This window comes from Paralichthys olivaceus, chromosome 10, assembly GCF_024713975.1.
Source record: "Paralichthys olivaceus isolate ysfri-2021 chromosome 10, ASM2471397v2, whole genome shotgun sequence".
Classification (NCBI taxonomy): domain Eukaryota; kingdom Metazoa; phylum Chordata; class Actinopteri; order Pleuronectiformes; family Paralichthyidae; genus Paralichthys; species Paralichthys olivaceus.
Window position 1 is genome coordinate 11270835 of NC_091102.1, and position 21749 is coordinate 11292583.

At 40.7% G+C, this 21749-nt stretch overlaps 2 protein-coding genes across 2 annotated transcripts in view; one reads left to right on the forward strand and one right to left on the reverse strand.

Annotated features, from left to right (window-relative positions):
* Window positions 1-1402: 1402 nt before the first annotated feature.
* zgc:172182 (coiled-coil domain-containing protein 89) lies at window positions 1403-4686 on the reverse strand. The gene is made up of 7 exons (XM_069532479.1): window positions 4052-4686; window positions 2842-3314; window positions 2480-2610; window positions 2260-2396; window positions 2097-2173; window positions 1915-2014; window positions 1403-1828 (listed from the first exon to the last, which is right to left on the reverse strand). The coding sequence occupies exons 1-7, from the start codon at window positions 4097-4099 to the stop codon at window positions 1742-1744; spliced, it is 1053 nt and encodes a 350-aa protein (XP_069388580.1). The 5' UTR covers window positions 4100-4686; the 3' UTR covers window positions 1403-1741.
* Window positions 4687-4729: 43 nt separating this feature from the next.
* lrp2a (low density lipoprotein receptor-related protein 2a) overlaps window positions 4730-21749 on the forward strand; it is a 47964-nt gene continuing 30944 nt past the window's right edge. Inside the window, 23 exon segments of the mRNA XM_069532476.1 lie at window positions 4730-4867; window positions 4869-4904; window positions 4906-5098; window positions 9886-9993; window positions 10449-10571; window positions 10986-11102; window positions 11503-11613; window positions 11710-11823; window positions 11907-12023; window positions 12547-12690; window positions 12772-12891; window positions 13107-13235; window positions 13703-13872; window positions 17274-17497; window positions 17964-18170; window positions 18271-18473; window positions 18708-18848; window positions 19035-19238; window positions 19798-19990; window positions 20571-20696; window positions 20863-20993; window positions 21215-21352; window positions 21436-21717. Coding sequence (XP_069388577.1) covers window positions 4745-4867; window positions 4869-4904; window positions 4906-5098; window positions 9886-9993; window positions 10449-10571; window positions 10986-11102; window positions 11503-11613; window positions 11710-11823; window positions 11907-12023; window positions 12547-12690; window positions 12772-12891; window positions 13107-13235; window positions 13703-13872; window positions 17274-17497; window positions 17964-18170; window positions 18271-18473; window positions 18708-18848; window positions 19035-19238; window positions 19798-19990; window positions 20571-20696; window positions 20863-20993; window positions 21215-21352; window positions 21436-21717 — 3454 coding nt within the window. The 5' untranslated portion in view covers window positions 4730-4744.

Below are 21749 nucleotides of genomic sequence, written 5' to 3' on the forward strand. Positions count from 1 at the left end.
TGTTTCACTTGTTTTTGTGATATCTCTTATTTACATGTATACCTAAGGGACTAACCCAGTGGACCCCAGAGGTAAGGTGTAGCTTTAGGGTGGCGGGTGCTGCCCTCCTGCGGTAAGGCCAGGTCATAACAACAATGAACACAGGCTCAGCAGTTCCTCTGATCACCTGTGTGTGTGTGTGTGTGTGTGTGTGTGTGACTTCACCTTCAGCCATGAACGTCGGGCTCTGCGGACTCTTAACCCCGGAATTAACTCCCTAAAGACGGTCAGCACAAACGATGCAGCTCTTAATGCGAGAAAGTGAACACTGTTTTTGTGTGACTCAGTACAGAGTTTTTCTTATGTATCTGTGTTATTTCAATTTCATAAATGTGCAATAGTAATACAACTTATTAAAGTTAATTATTCTATCCGTGCATTTTCAGTTGCATAAATGTACCTTTCTGTTATACTGTATATATTCTATTTACAATTCACATATTATTTTATATTTTCTATATATCAGCTCTGCTCCCAGTCCACCACATGAACCTCATTTCTCTTTATCAACAAACTGAACTGTGAAATAAATTTTTTTTAATTTCAACAATAATGTCTTATTGTAAAGCACATGGAGATATTGATCATTGTTCAGACTCCTGCAGAGTCTAACCAATATAAAATCAAACCCACAGAAACTAAACAAATAGAAGTCTAAACAATATTTCGATTTTTCAGATCTAGCTGCTGCTGCCGGGCTGGTGCTTGAGGTGGCTCAGCATCTGGGTGAGTGGGTTGAAGAATGTAATGCTGCTCAGACGTCAGATGACTTTTAAACACTGTTTTACCATCCCTACTCGTGTTTCTTCAGGTGAAAACAGTCAGGACCATTGCCATGGATGGTACTGAAAGTCTGGTCCATGGTCAGCAGGTTTTGGATCCCATCAGAATCCCAGTGGTTCCTGAGACCCTGGGCAGGATCATGAATGTCATTGGAGAACCCATTGATGAGAGGGGTCCAATAGGCACCAAACAGTGAGTATTCTATTGAGAAGATCTTGATGCCTTTATTTTTTTCTTTCCTGTTTTTGTTGACAAGCTTTCCTTCACGCTTATCATGATGTTTGGTTATCATGCATGATGTGTTGCTTTGATTGGTGAATCTGTTCTGTTGTTTAGGATTACAAATCCTTGCAGGACATCATTGCTATCCTGGGGATGAACTGTCTGAGGAGGACAAGCTGACCGTAGCCTGCGCTCACAAGATCCAGTGTTTCTTGTCACAGCCTTTCCAGGTCGCTGAGATGTTTACTGGTCACTTGGGCAACCTAGTGTCTTAAGGAAACAATCAAAGGCTTCAAGAGCATTCTAGGGGGTAGAGTGCTGCGCTAACACATTTCTAAATAAGATCAAATTAAGGACATTTGATGGTAATGACTTCTTTATTTCTGGGTGAATATGATGCCCTGCCGGAGCAAGCGTTCTACATGGTGGGTCCAATTGAAGAAGTTGTCCAAAAGGCTGAGAGACTGGCAGAGGAGCCATTTGTACAGTATAATTTCTAATAGAGGAACTAATGAGTCATGTGACATATTTTGTGAGGATGACATAAAACAAAATGTGATATTAACTTTTGTCATGGTCTTTCATTGTCAGCAGTCAGTGAGCAAACATTCTCGGTGAAAATAAACATTAGGTTTTAATTTTTGTTAAAACCATGTCTCATTGGTAAGAAGACGAAACACCTACATCATAGTAAAATTTATCCTATCATGTGGCGAAGTTTCTTATTCAGTTCCCTCTCCTGTGTGAGGAGGCTGGCGCTGTGTTCTCTGAAGGCATCGAAATCCTGCAAAATAATTGGAAAAGAAAACATGTTGGGTTTGTCCTCATTTCTTTATGGGCAATCACTTTTTAATGCTGCAGATTTCAAACCTTTTGAAGCCTCCGATACTTTGTCGCAGCGTCATTGAGAGCACACTGGAGCGACTTGACTTTGATGTCTGAGTTAACAACCTCTGCGTCCTGTTCAAACCTGAGTCAAGGTCAAAGACGGATGGAGACATTACTTGTTATAATAGGCAGTGCAGTAAAAAAAATGTTGATAAAAACTTTACCTGTCTTCTGCTTCAGCCCGAGATTTCTTCTCCTTTTTCCATTTTATCTCCAGTTGCTGAATTTCCTCTTGTTTCTCCTGAATTTAAGACCAAGGTGTGTTTACATGGAGAAAATGAATCATTCTCAATTTTTAGTGGAGTGAACAAATACTACATATATCACCTGTATCACTCGTCCTCTCTCTATGGACAGAGACAACAGTTTTTCCTTCTCTTTGGTAAGACCTGTGATGCTTTTCTTCATGTTGATCTCCTTCGCAGCATCCTTTTCTTCAGCTCTTTGTAGCTTGAGCTTCAGCTCTGAATGTAGACAGAAGACGACATCTTAATAAAAACTTGTATTTTGTAGCACTTGAGAGAATGATGAAACAATGACTACCGACCGTTGCACATTTCTACAGCTTCTCTTTGCTGTTGCTCAGTGTTGTGCAGTTGATCCAGCAGCGATGCTTCTTTGGCTTTATGTTGGGTTTCTTCTTCCAGGAGTTTTGACTGACTTTCAGCTAAATTCTTCCTGAAACAGAAATGCAAAATATCCAGCATAAAGAAATGGCTTTATGGCTGCAACTTAATATTTATATTGGTTATTCTTCAAATTCAGTTTTTACAATTCTACAATGATACATCAGTCTGATTGCTTTTGAAGCTTTAACCAGTGAATGGCAGTTAAGTTACCTTTACAAATAGATTTATCCACGAAATGTTTCATTGTTATTAGTATATAAGTGTTTTTAATAAAACGTACCGATATTCCTTTTCTTTATTTGTGTAATTCTCTGTTAGCAGTTTCATTTCTTGCATCAGTTTTTGTAACAACACTTCTTTATCTTGTAATTTTTGGGAGAAAAGCGTATCATTTTCTGACTGCAGCAGTTTGTTTTCCCTCTTCAACTGTGCATTCTGACTTTTGTACTCATTCATAAAGACAATAATTGCTTGATTGTTGGCAGCTAAATCCATAAACCTCCTCTCTATTAACGCTGCTTTCTTTCTTTCACTGTCCAGCTCTTTCTGGCAGTCTGTTACTCCGTCCTCTAGATCTGAGTTGATTTTCTGCAGGGCTTGGCATCGAAGTGTCAGCTCATCTGCTCTCTGCTTCTGGATGCAGATCAGACTTGACTGTTCATCTATCCTGGACCGCAGCATTTCTGTCTCGGTCACATCCTCTGTGGAAAGACTCAGAAATTTGTCCAGTGACCTCTGAATACTGTCCATATGCTGGTGAGAGAGGAAAATGCCTGATGTTAAAACAGGATGGACAGACATTATCAATATGACTACTACTATTACCACTGCTAATATTAATAGGCTGGCACATTTGGCAGCTTGATAGTAAAGTTATGCTGTGTTTGAGCTTTTAAAACAGATCCTGATGAGAAATATGAACAGAGTAAATCTTTTTACACTTAAAAAAATAAAACTTGTAAGACCCTGCCATGATTAACTTAACCTGCATAAGGGCATACTCAGAATAAGCAATGATAAAATTAAGATGTAAATATTTCAACCCGTAATGGCTTTCTATAGACATGTCTTCAGCTTAATCGCATTGTAATGTCCTATTTGAGTTTTCAGAACATTTAGTGACATCGAGATGTTTGGCAGTTACGAACTGCTCGACTTCATAATCAGACTATGCTCTGCAACATGACAACAAGAATATACATTGAGTACTCTATGCAACTTGTGTAAAACATCATAGTCAATAGTTTGAGTTTTGTTGTCCATGTAAACACACGCACTGTTTTTAAAATGAAGTAAAAAAAAAACATGCATACAAATATTCACAATAGACATTCAGACTGTGTGCATGTAGTGGATGTCAGTGGTGAATGACCAGCAACTAAGTCTCTGAGGTTCACGCAGCCATGTAAACACAAAAGTCAAGTAAAGTAACGTTTCTCTGCAGACTCATTAGCAAACAGTGATTTATGAGTGTTGATTCCTTCACATACCTCAGAAGACGTCACGACGATTTCAGTAGTGCTCTGTGGGGTTGCCATGGTGACTCAATTGTCCGTTTTACGTATCGTTTTCTCCCTTTTTTTTTTAAAGTTTACGAATTTACGCAAGAAACATCTGAAAGTTTCAGTTGCTCGGTCGCTTATGGCAACCGTCACAGAGCTCCGATGAGCAACGACAGAGGCGGTGCGCGGCCGCAAGATGGCGATGTTCACTGACGTGAAGGTACGCACCATAGTGTCAAAACACCAGTAGTCTTCTAAGTCTGTGTTAAACCCCTTCTCCATGTTGTGTTACTTGATGTTTACGTGTGGCTGTTTTATTGTGGTTTTGTTGGTCGATTTTAAATCGTTTCGGAAATGTCTGCCATGTTTGTTTGGGGCACGATGTCCCCACGCTCCCTAAAGTAAATACATGGATGTTTAAAACCCCAACGCTTCGTTTTAATGTGTAAAAATACTCCTAAACAAACTTTCTTGTTGTGCGTGTAGATAAAATCCAGCTTGGGTGAAGTGAGTATAAATATATGGAACAACAAGGCTACTTCTAATCAGGCTCGAACCAGAGAGGGATTAAGTGACACATCCAGGCCTGCAGGAAACCATAGTCTATTATTTCTACTGGTTTTTATAATCTCATACTCCCACGATTGTTTTCCTCAGTGGCAGCAACTTTAAGTCCCAAGTATGGAGCAAACAAACGGAGCCCACGTCGCCCAACAACAATCCCCGGCGCTCTGGGACAAGTCGAGCCCGCATGGTGTTATGCAGATTCCAGGGCCAGAGGGATTTATCCGGAGGGCCGGGGCTGGGGCTGGGGGAGCGGCTCTCCTGGCCTTTGTGCACGCCCCCTTTTAATCAACGAGCGGGGCCGAGAGAGACAGACAAGAGGAAGGCAGCAGCATCCCAGGCTCAGTCCCCCCCACAGCTCCTCCATCTGCACCGCGGAGCTGGACGGACCGGCCAGAATGTGGAGAGCACCGCTACTCAAACTCCTCCTCGTCTTCTTCGTGTGCTGTGTTCTCTGGTGCCACTCTGAGGGTAAGTGGTGTGATTCATTTATTTGTATCTTTTATTTCCCATTCTTTATTTCATCCTCACTCACTGACACCTTAAAGATTCACTGAGGCAAAGGCAGAGTTGTTGAGCTACTAGTGACCCCCCCTCCCCAATTGCACTTCAATGCTCAATCAAAACTAACCTCAGATAAAGTTTTTTTTCTTGGCTGAATTGAATACAAAGGTGTCCAACCTGTGATTGCAGTTTATTGTTGATGAGAATTCAGATGCTAAAATGAAGTGAACTCATGAAAACAACCCTGCTGATGATTAAGAAAGCCGCTGTTTTACTCGAGCTACGTGATATCTTCCACTCATGTTAATGTGGCCTTTAGATAAAGTAAATCTGGCTGTAGAGCTAAACGTTTTACCACATAGTATTGCTTTAAAGGTTAGGCACAAAGCCTTCCCTCAGACAGATTGGAAGTTCTCTTGAGGAACTTTTGCCTGAGCTTTACTGTTGCTAGGTAACAGAAAAGAGCATGTGACTTACAGACAATCTGTGAGGACTGAGGGCTACTGGTACAAATCTCATTCAGCGGGGCAGATTTTTCACGCCCGCAAAAACACAGATTCAAACTCGATCGCGGCTGGACGAAGAACTTTATTGTCCTAATGTGAGACGGTCAAACGAAATGCTCAGATGCTGCTCTTTTATACATGACAGCCTTGTGTTTGTCTCCTGTGTTTGTCGCCCCGGCTGGATCCTACTTCTCAAATTGTAATCTGCTTTCTTTTTGCTCAACCCTCAGTACGTAAGCTCCTTAGTGTGAATCAAGCAACTAATTACACTGCAGGTGCTGCAGAATGGAACCATTTCTACCTAAGGAGCAGTTTAAAGTTGAGAGAAAGAACTGTAGAGAGAGAAAGGCCCCAGCTACTGCTTTCTTATTGATTTATTATGAAACATCCTATTTCCTCAATAGCTGACAGAAGCAGAAAAACGGAAAAAAAAGTCTAACTCTACATGCCAAAGAGACAATATGCCTGAGACTGTGGCATCTGAAAAAATATTATTGGCATTTCCTTTGAGTCGCAGCAGTCTTAGTGCTCACAGCTGAAATTTGATGTTGACATCTGAAACAAACAAAATGATGTCTTGACTAAAAACCACAGAATCTTCAGTAGTTATCAGTATCTTCATAAGAACATATTTTTTGAGATTAACAGACAAAAATACAGGCTGGAATCTTGTGGGTTGTGATGAGGTTCCCATTTATCTTTCATCTGAAGGTATAAAAACAATGGCACGTTAATGAGGACAGTAAACACCACAGTAGAATACATATCAGGTGCTCCCTGAAGGTTTCCAGTGAAGTGTAAATCAAATTGGGAGAATACTGTAAAGATAACAAATGTTTATTTGTGTAGTTTAACTTTGAGGGGACAACGTTCTTCATCTAATCACTGCTTGATCCTCCACCAAAATCCTTAAATTTGATAATTTCTTCACAACTTTCATCCTGATACATTATCCAGGCCTCAGCCTGGAAACTGCTGAAGATTGCTGACACTGGCACTAATAGCTGATGTGACAGTCTGGGGCGATTTCACGGTGGTAGTTTTGTTAACTACCCTCTGCAAATTTTGCTGTTCCACACATATTTTGTCAGTAAATTGAGTTGTTTTCTTCATTAATGATTGGCCGCTGACATCCTCATAACCCGTTAAGTTCACAACAACAACCTCATTTATGTTACACATTAAGTTGTTACTCCATGAGAGGACTATGAAACAGTATAATGAAAACAGACATGTTTACTAATGTTATTTCAGTCTGATTGGTTTGGGTCATGTGCGCAGCTTGTCCGTCTTGATTTAATCAAACATATTTTCGGTTTTAGTCTCTTATGACGTTGCTAAAAAATCCTTGCGTTCAAACTTCTAAAGGCATACAAACTTGCCAGCATGTGCACCTTAAAGCTCATGCATGCCGGCTTCTTTCCTTTTCCGGCTTCTAAATCCTTGTGCAACAGTAACACAGCGTTAGAAACAGGAATGCAGTTGGCACAAATAGAGAGCAAATCCTTTCTTTTTCTGCAGCTCCCTCAGTCTAGGTAACAGACACTGAGGATGGAGTGCAGCCCCCAACTCACAGCTGGTGATCTGTGACTCACTGTACTGAGTGAAAATAAGTTGTCCAGTGGTTGTGTCATTGCATCATAACAACTTAATTCTATGATTCATTTTACACAAAACTCATGTTGAGTTTTCCTCAGTAGTAACCAGACTAAAGCTTTATCCCTCACTCCATCTATTTCTTCCTTTTGCTCCCATGCCACTGCCAAAGCCCCGTCGGTTTTTCACTGTTTTGTGCATTTCAGTTTGAGCCAAAGTCACTTGTTTGGCAATCGACTGCATTCTGCTGCATTGATTTCCATATGAAATAGGCAGCAGCACTTCGCTCTGACAGCATGGACGGGTCCAGTGTCAAATGCTGCCAGCAGCCGTTTTCACAACTTTTCTCCACGCACACACATTCAGCGAGTGAAGAAGGCTGCGCCAAAACAAGACGATGTCGGTGAAAGCTTGACGACATCTTTCATTCATTCCACGTGATGAGAAAGAGATTCAGAGTTTCAGTGGCAGTGCCCAGGTTTGCTTAATGGGTGGCCTTGAGCTCATGTTTCATTTTTGTTTCATCTTATCGCAGGAAGTGAGCCCTACTGTACTCTGCCTCCTCCTGCCCATCTCCAAAGTGACATTTTTATGGAGACACTTCCAGTTATGAGTTCGCAGCCCTGCTTGCACCTCTTTTGTGCCATTGTAATTTCACAGTGGGGTTTAAGGCGTTTGGGGGGTTTCATTCTAATGAAAATTCCTCTACTGCTCTTCTTTGTTGGGCAATAGTAGGGCGTCCTTATCTTCCTGCATGGATGGTGCGATGCGCTCTCCTGCTGTGGGTTTAAGTTGCTAATTCGAAAAACACAAGGCTGGAAAGAAGAGAAAGGAAAACCTCAAATAAAATACAGATATAAAACACGATCAAAAAACACTGATCAACAGACTCAGAACATTCTAATCATTGAATTTGCATCTTTTACTTTTTTTTGTGTGTAATATTTACAGAGGCAGTCAGATTGCCACTTTGTTAGAATGGAGGGATAGAAACTTGAGGATTAAGCAGAACTTACAAAGGTGATGTTCTTGTTAGAATGTAAGAGGAACCCTCACACAATGTAGTGTTGAAAGGTTCTGCTTCAGTGTATCTGTCACCTTTCCCAGAAGTAACACTGTCAGGAAGTACTGGCTATACTGAAAGCCTCCTGTCGACGGTTCTCCTGGGAACACATGGTTTTAAGTTGTCAACCTGCAGGTCTGACTGTATGTATATAAACATCTTGATCTTTTCAAAAGCAGATTTTATTCATTTGTGAAGGAAATGTTTACTGTTCTCTTTCAGTTAGCATTATTATTGCTGTTTGAATGTAATAACTTTATATTGTTTTTAAAACTCTGTGATGTCATTTCATACTTAAAATGAACAAATAAGCCTTCATTACAGGGGAAATGTTGTATTTTTGTTCAACAGAGAACATCTCTTGGCCATTCTTATACTGTACACTTGTCCCTGCTGCCAAGCTATAGATGATGCTGAAACCTCTGGGATCACTGCCTTGCAACAAAGGCTTCCTTTGAGCAGATCATGAGCAATTTTATCATTAGTAAACTGAGCAGGACAAACAGTTTGCTTCCCAGATAGCTGCTGTAGGAGTTAAATATGCAGCCTGGTTTTTCTGGGTTGATCGTAAAGACGTTTGGTTGGTTTTCAGTTAACCCGAGACAAGTGTGATCCGTGTTTTTAAGGATTTTAGTGCAGCAGCACATACAGTGACCCCCACAACTGCTGTGGGAGTCATCCATCTTTTAGAGAGGTGATAACCCCCCTGATTTAAACTTAAATAGACTTTTGACTTTCATTTCTATGTAGCTTTAAGGCATTACAGAGGAACTTTAAAGCGATATAAATGAGTACTGCAGCATTTGATTTTCATTATTCAAGTATTTAATGTGTTTTTAATTTTGCTAATAGTCTATTGATTAAAAAGGAAGAGTGTTTCAAAATGCAAGATACAGCAGGACAGACATAGACCACCAACCCCAAGCATGCACCACCAATCACCACCTCACAGCTCGTCTCATGAAGAATTTGGGTTGAAATGGTTGTGGTACCACCCAGTACCACTATTTATTCCAATTACATCTCAGACCGGACAGGAGCAGCTTGCACCATAAATCAGGCTGTCGGAGAGACAATCAGAACTGCACATTCCTATTTGGACGGGTCTGATGGAGTGCTCTGCCACTGAACTATGCTGCCTGAATCAATCTCCCCTGGAAAATGTCAGGGAAGGTAAAGTGGTAGCACCTTATCTCTACAGATGCCACTCAGTGAGAACATCAAAAGGAGGCTTGGGATGAGTGCAGTGAAGGTTGTGTAACTGTCGGGAGGACGGCTGGCACGCTTGTCTCCAGGGCTTGTCAATGCTCTTAACAGCATGCTTCATCAGGGGAAGGCGTCTCTGCCCCCTCATGCCACGTTTTCATTAAATATACAGTATGGTTATATCTGATTTCTTTTTTATGAAAGGATGAATAGAATAACTAAAGTTTGGGATATATTTGAATAATGATACGATAAATAATGAAATCAATATTTAAATGCAAAAAGTAAGAAACTGAATAATATTAGGGGATAATAGTCACATTAGCATGTAAGAAAATGCTTTTAAAAAGTACTGAATTATGGCAAAATATAATTGTTCATAGGATGTGAACTGGGGCAGTTCCGCTGTGGGACAGGCCGATGTATCCCAGGTGATTGGCACTGTGATGGGACATCAGACTGTGTGGACGACTCTGATGAACGAGACTGTCGTGAGTTACTCATTACTAATTATATCATGTATATTATATGCCAATATATTCCCTGAGAGGGTTGGGATCTTCATGATACTAGTTGGATGTTACATTCTAACCTGATCCCTCTTATTACAACAGTGGTGAGAGAAATGCTCAGAATTACATAAATTCCTCTTTTCAGTAAAAGAAGAGAAGTAATGTTGATATAAAAAAAATACTCCTCTTTAGTACACCCATCATATTTTTACTTGTTTTAAATTCCTAATCTGAAAGTAAACTATAGTGCTGCCAAATGTAGTTGTTAAGTGTAAATAACAATATTTTCCTCAGAAAATGTGTAGCACAAGTAAAGTACAAGTAACCGAAAAGCACACTAAAGTAGTGTCAAGTAAAATAAATTATATTTCTACCATTTCCGTCAACTGTTATAAATAATCAAATTCTCTGTGTGTGTTCCCATGTTCCCACAGCTCAGGTAACATGTGCTGACATTCACTTCCAGTGCTTGAGTGATGGTGATTGTATCCCTGATCAGTGGGTGTGTGATGATGAGGAAGACTGTGAGGATGGTTCCGATGAGAGGCATAACTGTCGTGAGTCCATCTTGCCATATCAGCAATTCTTAATCACCTGAAACCTTTACACACACACACACACACACGTGCAGACAAACATTGACACACACACGCTGTCACTGACTCACACACACACCTAATAAATTTAATATACAACATATAATATCACACTTTTAACTGAAGTAGTCAAGTGCCTTTTTTTGTTGCACCATAACATTACATCAGTATTGTTTGTATTGTAGTTGATGTTGTTTTCTATACAATAATTTTTTTGAATTAAAGTCTGTGTTTTGGAAAAAAAAGAAATGGTAAAGGTTCTGTGGGCTGAGGAGGTTAAGTATTTTAATTACTGTGTTGTACTTCATATATATTTCCAAGCAGATCAAACTTTATCTATCTGGCTCACTTCTCTATGTGTTGCTTAATCCCCAGCTGTAACGACATGTATCAGTGGCCAGTTCAACTGCAGTAACGGGGCATGCATCCCAGGAGAATACCGATGTGACCGACTGGCGGACTGCTCAGATGGCTCTGATGAGAGAAACTGCCGTAAGTTTTCTCCAGGGTGGTTTCCTTTTTTTATCTCAGGCTCCTGAGGCATTTTAATCAATTTGTTAAGATTAAGAGGCTCGCTGACTGACAGAATGGGCCACAATATGCTTCTTGTTGTCAAAGGTTGATTGCAGATTCCTTGGTGGATTAGTCAAGCTGAAGTTCAGCTGCTATGCCATTATTGTCCCGACATGGTAGACCCACAGCACTACACACTGTGGTAATCTCACAATTGCATAAAGAATGCTGTGGCGACTGCCGTTATGGTGGTGGTGTTACATTTGAGTCCTTTATCCTTCCCATTCCCAGAATTTTCACAGTTAAAAACTTAAATGCACACAGTTGTCAGACGGATTTGAATGCATGGCACCCCCCTGATGATGATTTAATCTTTCAGATTACCCCGAGTGTACACAATTGAGATGTGCTAATGGGGCCTGCTACAACCGGACTCAGCGATGTGACCAGACACTTGACTGCCGTGATGGTTCTGATGAGGCAAACTGCAGTAAGAAACCAGTCAATTTTAGAAGCATTTCCAAACAACTGTCACTTGTGCTGAGCAGTAACTAAATGGTTATTTTTGCCTGTATCTGCTTTTTAGCACAGCAATGCAACACGGGCCGGTTTCCGTGTCATAACGGAGAGTGTGTTCCTCAACGTTACGTATGTGACCACGATGACGATTGTGGAGACAGAAGTGATGAGCAAAATTGCAGTACGTAGCCTCTGTCTCTATATCCTCTTTCTCTCTTAATCTAACCGCATTGTCAGTCTAATGAATCTTTATTTTACCTACAGCATATCCTACCTGTAAGGGCAACTACTTCACCTGCCCAAGTGGCCGCTGTATCCATCAAGTCTGGCTTTGTGATGGAGAGGATGATTGTGAAGACAATGCTGATGAAAAAGGCTGCGGTATGGATGTAGTTGGAAACCAGTTGTCATAAATTTTGTTCATTTTTATTGTTAGACCCATTAATGGCAAGGAAAACTGAGTGGGTTTACTGGGTTACAACTGGAACTCTCTGTGTGAAACCAGATGCATCTCCAGTCACCACGGTTGATTTGGGCGAGCAAGACACTATGCCTGTGCTCCTTTAAGTGTGCTATTCAAATGTCTCTTTGTGGCACAAGATTGCGCAGCCCCCCAAAGGGCTTTAGAATTCCTTCACACGGCTGTGAAGAGTGTGTGTTTTTAGAGGATGGGCTGCAGAAGCCCTCTGAGCCCCCATGTGACCCCCTCAAAGCTCCACTCCCCTGCATCGATTTAAAGTGACAGTAAATTCCCTGACGATAAGGTCCTAGTCACAAATTTCTTAAGATCAGTGCCGCATTCCTGTGGACCCAGTATAAAATCCCAACACATTTAAAGCCTACTGCTTTCCTATTTCTTTCCATGTGTAAGCCTTTAATGTTGATGAATTTGATTTGTCTACAGATAATGTGTCGAGAGAGTGTTACCCAGAAGAATGGCCCTGTCCATCCTCTGGCCTGTGTATACCCATGGATCAGCTGTGTGATGGGACACCTCAGTGTCCCGATGGAGAGGATGAGACAAACAGCACTGCTGGCCGCAACTGCAGTTAGTACCAACACAACTAGTGTAAACCATCTGATATCACTGAATTATGTTCCTTACTATTCTGGTCTCTGTGTTGGTCAGGTATCTGGAGATGTGCCACTCTAAGCTGCGAGTATCGTTGTCATGCTTCTCCTGAAGGAGGAACCTGTTCATGTCCTTCTAGCTACATTGTCAACAGCAACAATAGTCGCTCATGTATAGGTATATCTACCCATACTCCACATTCTTTTCATACCTTTTATATGGGGATTTATGCAGAAAGATCAAAACATCTGAACAATAGAGATCCTCAATCACAGGATACCATATGTTTGGAGTCATATGTACATTGCAAAAACACTTATTGAATGTGCAGTGTGACTCAAACAAAACAAAATTGGTATTTAATCTTCATCTGCTCTGATTTCATGCCGAAGACTTTGACGACTGTTCGATGTGGGGTGTGTGTGACCAGCTGTGTGAGGACCGTGTTGGCTCCTATCGTTGCAGCTGTCGTGAGGGCTACACCCTGGAGCAGCACAGACATTGCAGGGCTGACATCTCAAGTGAGTGTTGTACCCTCTCTGATTGGTTTTACATGCAGTGTGATCAAATTCTGAACATATGAACGACCCCTTTTCCTTCTTGCAGACCTCTGTGGCTGCTCTGCTGAGAGTTTGTGCTGCATTGTGGTGCATCGTTGCGTACCGAATGTTGTTTTAGCTAGTCTCTATCCTCTGTTGAACATAGACAGAGTGTTGACCTATTTGCCTTTGATGAGTATGAATAAAAAAAGAGTGTGAAATGACAACGGATAGAAAGTCCTCTACCTTCATTAATCCTCTACCTTCATTAGTCTGAGTCATGGATCTGAAATAATGTGCTATGTTCTGTAAAAATCCCAACAATCCAGTTGTAGGTGCTTGCTACTTTAGTTTTAATACAAACCAGAGGTAGTTAATCAAAACATTGTAAAGATAAAGATTCCATCTTGCTGTGTTTTGTAACTTGTTGTATGTTTTTTCTTCTGCAGCTGGAGTCCCTTCTTTGATATTTTCGGATGGCAGAGACCTGTTAATAGGTGACATCCATGGCAACAATCTGCGCACTTTGGTTCATTCACAGAACAGAGGGGTTGCAATGGGAGTGGACTTCCACTACAGTCTGCAAAAGATTTTCTGGACTGATACCATTCAGAATAAGGTATTTTTTAATAACCAATTTATATATTCAATGATTTATTTATTCTTACTACTGAGTTACTCAAAGTGCAGTTACCCCAGAGTAGTCTGTTATGATTGGGTAACATTTCACAAGTGGTAGACTACTGTCTACTTTGAGTAAAATTGGAGTTGGACTGGAGCTGACCAGTACTGAATTCTCGCTGTTATCTGTTAAGATATCAGAAATGTTGATACTATAATAATAGGATTGCTGTTGGCTCCTTTGGCTGAGTCATAATAAAGGGGGAAATAGATGAATGGAATCCAAATGGCCTAATCTTGAAGCCTGTCTGATAGGCTGGTATGATGTTCACATACCAGGGTGCAATTTTTGTAACTTGACCTTGTTCGAAGTTAATCATGCTGTATTTGTTTTCAGTGGCACTGTACGTGTACATGCATTCTTTGGCCATCTAAAAAGTCTTTGTTCAGCCCATGCCTTGGCTCGTCAATGGTTCAAACTGCAGCCACTCAGCTGAAACAGTAGGATCCATCTCTGACTGGGCATCTGTGTGTATCAGCCACCTCCATGGCAGCATGTCAGATTAAAAGTAGGCAGAGAACAAACAGGGCATGTGAATGCAACTGGAAAGGTTAAACTATCAGGCGATTTCCACATCTTCAGTTTCTCTGTAAACAGGTCAGTTGAAAATCCTGCTTTTTAGACGTCAGGATTTTGTTTCAAAAGAAGCAGAGCAGTGCCCCTCGGAACCAGGTGCCTGCTGCTAAGGCTTCCAGACAGACAAACTAGCGTCATCATAGACCTTTTTTCCTTTGTCTCAGTAGGAGAAGCACTGGTGAAAATAATGACATCAATAATGGCTGAATTCCACTGAGCTGCTTCAGTTTCAGGATCCTGGAACTGAGTGTGTTGGTGCACTGTCACAAATCTAATTACACCTTAACAGAACAGAGCCATTGTTATTGTTGTTAGTAACACAGATTATTTTCCTGCTGTGACATTTACAACTGTCTGCTTTGAAAAAGACCTATAGTATCTATGGAGTGTCAGGTTCAGATAACCATCTCACAGAAATAGAAATGTAACAAGACAGTATAATCAGACAAGCAAACAAATAATCTCCTCCTTCCTAAAATGTATCGTTACCTACATTCAGCTTGACTGCAGTAGGCTACAAGAAACATCTTACCATCTCTTTTTAATAGATAAGTTCCCATTCTTTCATGTCTGTCTAAAAATACTCTCATGCCCATATGCACATTGAAAGCATATTGTTATATTTTAATACTTTCTTCTCTTCATAATAGCTGCAAAGAGATCTCCGCTTAAAGTAACTTCTATAGTATTGATGGAGGACACTAACCCTCTTCTATCTTCCATCTAAAACTGATTCCAATTTTGAAAGATACCCTCTTGATTTGCTGAACTCATCCAATGGAAGCCAGTTATTTTCTGTAGTCATTTTTACACAAAAGCAAGACTGCGGATTCGTCTCCCATCACCAACACTAAATAAGCGATGGGATACCTTAATCGGTAGGGTTTACAATTGCAGCACCTAATAACACCTCCTATACACCTACATGCGTGTGGGTATTGTATTCAAATACTTTTGTTAAAATCTGTCCTTTAATATGTTCCTTTATTTTTAGAGGAAGTAACCACCTAAAGGCTAATTTCCCGGCAACAATAGTGTCTTTTTTCGTCTACAAGTGTTTTCTGTGGATATGAACTGTATGTGGTTGAGGCCAGCGTCAACAGGATTGACATGGTGGACTTTGATGGACATTTACGACTGTCTGCTTTGAAATAAAAGACCTATAGTATCTATAGAGTTTCAGGTTCAGATAACCATCTCACAGAATTAGAAATGTAACAAGACAGTATAATCAGACAAGCAAACAAATTATCTCCACCTTCCTAAAATGTATCGTTACCTATATTCGGCTTGACTGCAGTTGGCTACAAGAAACATCTTACCATCTCTTTTTAATAGATAAGTTCCCATTCTTTCATGTCTGTCTAAAAATACTCTCATGCCCATATGCACATTGAAAGCATATTGTTATATTTGAATACTTTCTTCTCTTCATAATAGCTGCAAAGAGATCTCCGCTTAAAGTAACTTCCATAGTATTGATGGAGGACACTAACCCTCTTCTATCTTCCATCTAAAACTGATTCCAATTTTGAAAGATACCCTCTTGATTTGCTGAACTCATCCCATGGAAGCCAGTTATTTTCTGTAGTCATTTTTACACCAAAGCAAGACTGCGGATTCGTCTCCCATCACCAACACTAAATAAGCGATGGGATATCTTAATCGGTAGGGTTTACAATTGCAGCACCTAATAACACCTCCTATACACCTACATGCGTGTGGGTATTGTATTCAAATACTTTTGTTAAAATCTGTCCTTTAATATGTTCCTTTATTTTTAGAGGAAGTAACCACCTAAGGGCTAATTTCCCGGCAACAATGGTATCTTTTGTCTCAAGTGTTTTCTGTGGATATGGACGGTTCCAACATGACGGTGGTTTCAAACTTATTATTTGACTACCCTGAGAACTTGGCTGTGGATTGGTTGAACAATAAACTGTATGTGGTTGAGGCCAGCGTCAACAGGATTGACATGGTGGACTTTGATGGACATTTACAACTGTCTAAAAGATACCCTCTTGATTTGCTGAACTCATCCCATGGAAGCCAGTTATTTTCTGTAGTCATTTTTACACAAAAGCAAGACTGCGGATTCGTCTCCCATCACCAACACTAAATAAGCGATGGGATACCTTAATCGGTAGGGTTTACAATTGCAGCACCTAATAACACCTCCTATACACCTACATGCGTGTGGGTATTGTATTCAAATACTTTTGTTAAAATCTGTCCTTTAATATGTTCCTTTATTTTTAGAGGAAGTAACCACCTAAAGGCTAATTTCCCGGCAACAATAGTGTCTTTTTTCGTCTACAAGTGTTTTCTGTGGATATGAACTGTATGTGGTTGAGGCCAGCGTCAACAGGATTGACATGGTGGACTTTGATGGACATTTACAACTGTCTGCTGTGAAAAAGACCTATAGTATCTATAGAGTTTCAGGTTCAGATAACCATCTCACAGAATTAGAAATGTAACAAGAAACTATAATCAGACAAGCAAACAAATTATCTCCACCTTCCTAAAATGTATCATTACCTACATTCTGCTTGACTGCAGTTGGCTACAAGAAACATCTTACCATCTCTTTTTGCAGTAATTGCAGCACCTAATAACACCTCCTATACACCTACATGCGTGTGGGTATTGTATTCAAATACTTTTGTTAAAATCTGTCCTTTAATATGTTCCTTTATTTTTAGAGGAAGTAACTACCTAAGGGCTAATTTCCCAGCAACAATGATGTCTTTTGTCTACAGGTGTTTTCTGTGGATATGGACGGTTCCAACATGCAGGTGGTTTTAAACGTATCAGTTGACCACCCTGAGAACTTGGCAGTGGATTGGGTGAACAATAAACTGTATGTGGTTGAGGCCAGCGTCAACAGGATTGACATGGTGGACTTTGATGGAGGTAACCGGGTCACGCTCATCACTGAAAACCTCGGAAACCCAAGAGGAATAGCGGTGGACCCCACTGTAGGGTAAGCACATCTCCCGGTTTCCATCCAGCTTTCCATTCATCTATCCACCTGTCCCCACATATAGTATCTGTCATGCTCCATTGACATTGAATAATAGGGCTGTGTATGTGTGTGAGATTAGGAGATTGCCATGGGTGGATTAGTGTGGAGCAATGTAAGTGATGACCCTCAGTGTAATCCAATAGTATAGTTTAAGGGGGGAGGTTGGTGGTGGCTTACTGTATATTAAACAGAAGTCTGGTGAGAGGCAGAGCCCCCCCCCTGGAACATAGTCTGAGGTTGTGGACACTAGAAAACGGCTGATGTGGCTTTTGGGGCTAATGTTGATATTGATATTATAGAGTAAAAACGTTCACATATATTGGGTGATATACTGTATATATATTATTATATATATATTTTTTTGATAAACTGATAGATAATTGCAAGAAAACTGTCACTGACTAACAATTTCCCCTCCTTACAGGTACATGTTCTTCTCAGATTGGGAGGCACTGAATGGACAGCCAGGCTTGGAGCGGGCTTTCATGGACGGCACAAACCGTTATGGGATCGTTTGGAGTAAACTGGGTTCGCCAGCTGGTCTTACACTGGACATCGAGGCCAAGCGCATCTACTGGGTTGACAGTCGCTATGACTACATCGAAACAGCAACATATGACGGCCTCCACAGGTAAATATCATATGTGATCCCAGAAAGAGAACACAATAATTAAAAAGATTAAAGCATTGATATCAGAATGAATCAATTCCATCATCATTTCTTTAAATAGAAAAACAGTGGTCCATGGAGGTGCTGTAATCCCACACCCATATGGCATCAGTCTCTTCGAGCACAGTGTCTTTTTCACGGACTGGACCAAGATGGCTGTGATGAAAGCCAACAAGTTCAACGACAGCAGTCCTCAGGTGGTTTACAGTACCGCTCAGTTTCCACATGGAGTAGCAGTTATACATCAGCTGAAACAGCCTCAAGGTAAGACCCTCACTGAGCCATTTGTGCATTCTTCAAAGTGGCCCTGATGCAGCTCACATACTATATCTCATAGTTCTCACAGTTCTACAGAACGTCAGTGTAAATTGACCCAGATTTTCTGCTGTTTCAAAAGATAGAGTTGCAAATAACTATCGTTGAAGAAGATGACAGACCCTAATTCATCTTATATGAGTATCTCGTGCCAGTTACTGTTTTTTTTTGTTTTGCCTCCAGTGCCAAACCCTTGCAGTGTAGACAGAGGTGGTTGTGAGCAGATCTGTGTTCTGAGTCACAGGAGTGACAATGGAGGACTGGGTTACAGGTGCAAATGTCGCATGGGCTATGACCTCCATGCTGATGGAAAGCGTTGTTTGGGTAAAAGAACAATTCTCCTATTACTATTTCACTAATTGTTCCAAACTTCCTAAACACATAACTCACCGACACAGCAACCAACATTAGTTTCATGTCAATTAACCCTTTCTTACTTGTTTATTATGATGTTTTGGTGAAACATATCACTGATGCCTACTGTTTTGTGTGCTGATGTCCTGTTTTCAGCTGTGAGGCAGTTTCTGCTGTTCTCCAGTCAGCTCGCTGTGAGAGGGATCCCCTTTAACCTCTCCACCCAGGAAGACGTCATCCTGCCCGTCACTGGATCACCTTCCTACTTTGTTGGGGTGGATTTTAGTGCTGAAGACGATGCCATCTTCTTCTCAGATACAGTCAAAGATATCATTTACAAACAGAAAGTGAATGGGACAGGTGAGAATCATGTCGCTATCGCTAAACTACAACAGACTTACAGTTAACAATAGCAGAATAATACAAAGAAAAAGTTCAGCAGCAAAATGTTTACAGTGTTTTCTCTGTGCTTACATCTTTGGAGCAGAGAGCTCTACCATGTGATTCAGTCAGGCTTAAACAGGGAGTTATGGGAGTGCCTGATGGGGCCGACTGGTACAATGGGGGAGTGAATGGACACGAGTATGGACAATGAAAATGAATCATACAATCAACCAAAATGTCAAACTCATCTTCTGCGTAAAGACTAAACAAGGGTGTTTTACCAAGCAGTTTTGATGTTTATTTAATAAACTAAAAAATCTCTTCAGCTGTGCAAAGTTGTTACTAATGTGATAATCCCTGAGGAGTCACACCGTACAAAAAAAAGAAACAGCACTGCCCCTCAGTGATGTTGTTTTTGGAGCTGCTCTAGTTTTTTCTGTCCAGTCTGACATGGGGAAAATTAAAGCTGACAGCCTATTTATTTAAATGTGTTCCTCTTTCATCTCTGTGGTAAACTGTGGTCTGATATGCACAGGCAGGGAGGTACTGGCAGCCAATAGAGTGGAAGGTGTGGAGGACCTGGCTTATGACTGGATTTCAAAAAACCTCTACTGGACTGACCCGCGATACCGGAGCATATCTGTCATGAAGCTGGCTGATAAGTCGAGGAGAGCCATCGTACAGAACCTCAACAACCCCAGGGCCATCGTGGTGCATCCTCTTCTTGGGTAAATCAGTATAAGATCATTAGAATTGTTGTACCCAAATGTAAAATATTAACATTTTGCTTACTCTCTACTTCAAGAGGTTATGTAGGTAATGCAGGGTCACTTCTAATTTTGCACTCTAATTATCACAAAATATTATTATCATACTTTTATACTGCCCCAATAAAAGAGCTTTAAGCTGGTTTACACCTGTACTGAATATTCTGCACTTTAATTTGTGAAATCATTTTTAGAATATTTCTTTGTTATTAAGAATAGGGAGGGAAATCCATGCTAAAGCAACCATGCACAGTAAACCTGGTCACACACCTTAAGATATACTCACCAATTCATAAACTGTCCTCAAAAAAAGCCACCACCTGATAAAAAAAAGAAAACTTATTTAGAACAAGCTCTTATTTCCGATTGCCTCAAAGTCAAAAGACCTCTGTGTCCAGCAGCTGAGATTAGTTGAGAGTGAAGGGCAGTATTGTAGTTGGCCTAAACAGAAAAGCTCCATAATTGGAAAAAATCTAAAGTAAAAACTTTTTTGATTGAAATATAACATTGATTATTGATCCTTGTTTATTTTTTAAAAAAGGTATATTTTCTGGACTGACTGGTACCGGCCAGCGAAGATTATGAGGGCATGGGGTGACGGGTCACATGCCATGTCTATTGTAAACACCACTCTTGGCTGGCCAAATGGCCTAGCTATCGACTGGAGGTGAGCCAGAAGTCATACAGTCACATAATACACCATGTCACCTCCTTGATTTCACTTAAGATTAAAGTTTTGTTTTGTTTTTAAACAATAATCTTATATTTGAGTATGTGTTACTGTGTGTTATTTCTCATCCTCCTCTTGTTTCTTTGCTATTATCTCCACTCAGCTCAGCGCGTCTGTACTGGGTGGATGCCTTCTTTGACAGGATAGAGCACAGCAGTTTTGATGGAACAAACAGACTGTCATTGGATCGCATTACCCAGATCTCCCATCCATTTGGTCTCACCATTTTTGAAGGTAATAAACCTGGTATATACAACAAGTCACCTGTAAAGTTCCAGTCCAGTAGAATGTGTTTGATCTAAATAAAGAAGGAATTCAGTGCACTCACACACACTCCATTAACATCGAACAGTGGTTTCTCAATTTTGTCATATCAATCATGTCAAAAGAGCAATTACTGCTATAAGGAGTTAATGAAAGATGAAAAGACTTTTTATTGCTCCTGTCCCAATAAGGCTATGCATATTTCACCGACTGGCGCCTGGGTGGCATTGTACGTGTGCGCAAGACCGATGGTGGGGAGATGGTCGTTATCAGAAGAGGAATCAGCCACATTATGCATGTCAAATCTTTCAACTCCAACTCTCAGATTGGTCAGTAGCTTTATTAATTACTATCCTCACTGTCATTCATGTTAGTCTTACTCTTGGTAATCAACCTTTACTCCCCTTCTCAGGTTCCAACTTCTGCAACAGGCAGACAAATCCTAATGGAGACTGCAGCCACTTCTGCTTCCCAGCCCCATACTCTCTGCGGGTGTGTGGTTGCCCATATGGCATGAAGCTGTCGCCCAATCAACAGACATGTGTTGAGGACTCTTCTAGCGAGCCTCCAATACTGCAGTGTGGAGCCAACTCTTTCTCCTGTGGCAACGGCAAATGTGTCCCAAACAGCTACAGATGCGATGGTGTTGATGACTGCCATGACAACAGTGACGAACTCAACTGCGGAATCAACAGTAATGCTTTTCTTGCAAATCCAGATAATTGT

Coding starts and splice junctions, on each gene's coding strand:
- zgc:172182 (XM_069532479.1), bottom strand. CDS start 4,099: ATGGCAACCCCACAGAGCACTACTGAAATCGTCGTGACGTCTTCTGAG. Junction 3,315..4,051: donor TCGTCGTGACGTCTTCTGAG/GTATGTGAAGGA, acceptor CTCTCTCACCAG/CATATGGACAGTATTCAGAG. Junction 2,397..2,479: donor AGCTGTAGAAATGTGCAACG/GTCGGTAGTCAT, acceptor GTCTACATTCAG/AGCTGAAGCTCAAGCTACAA.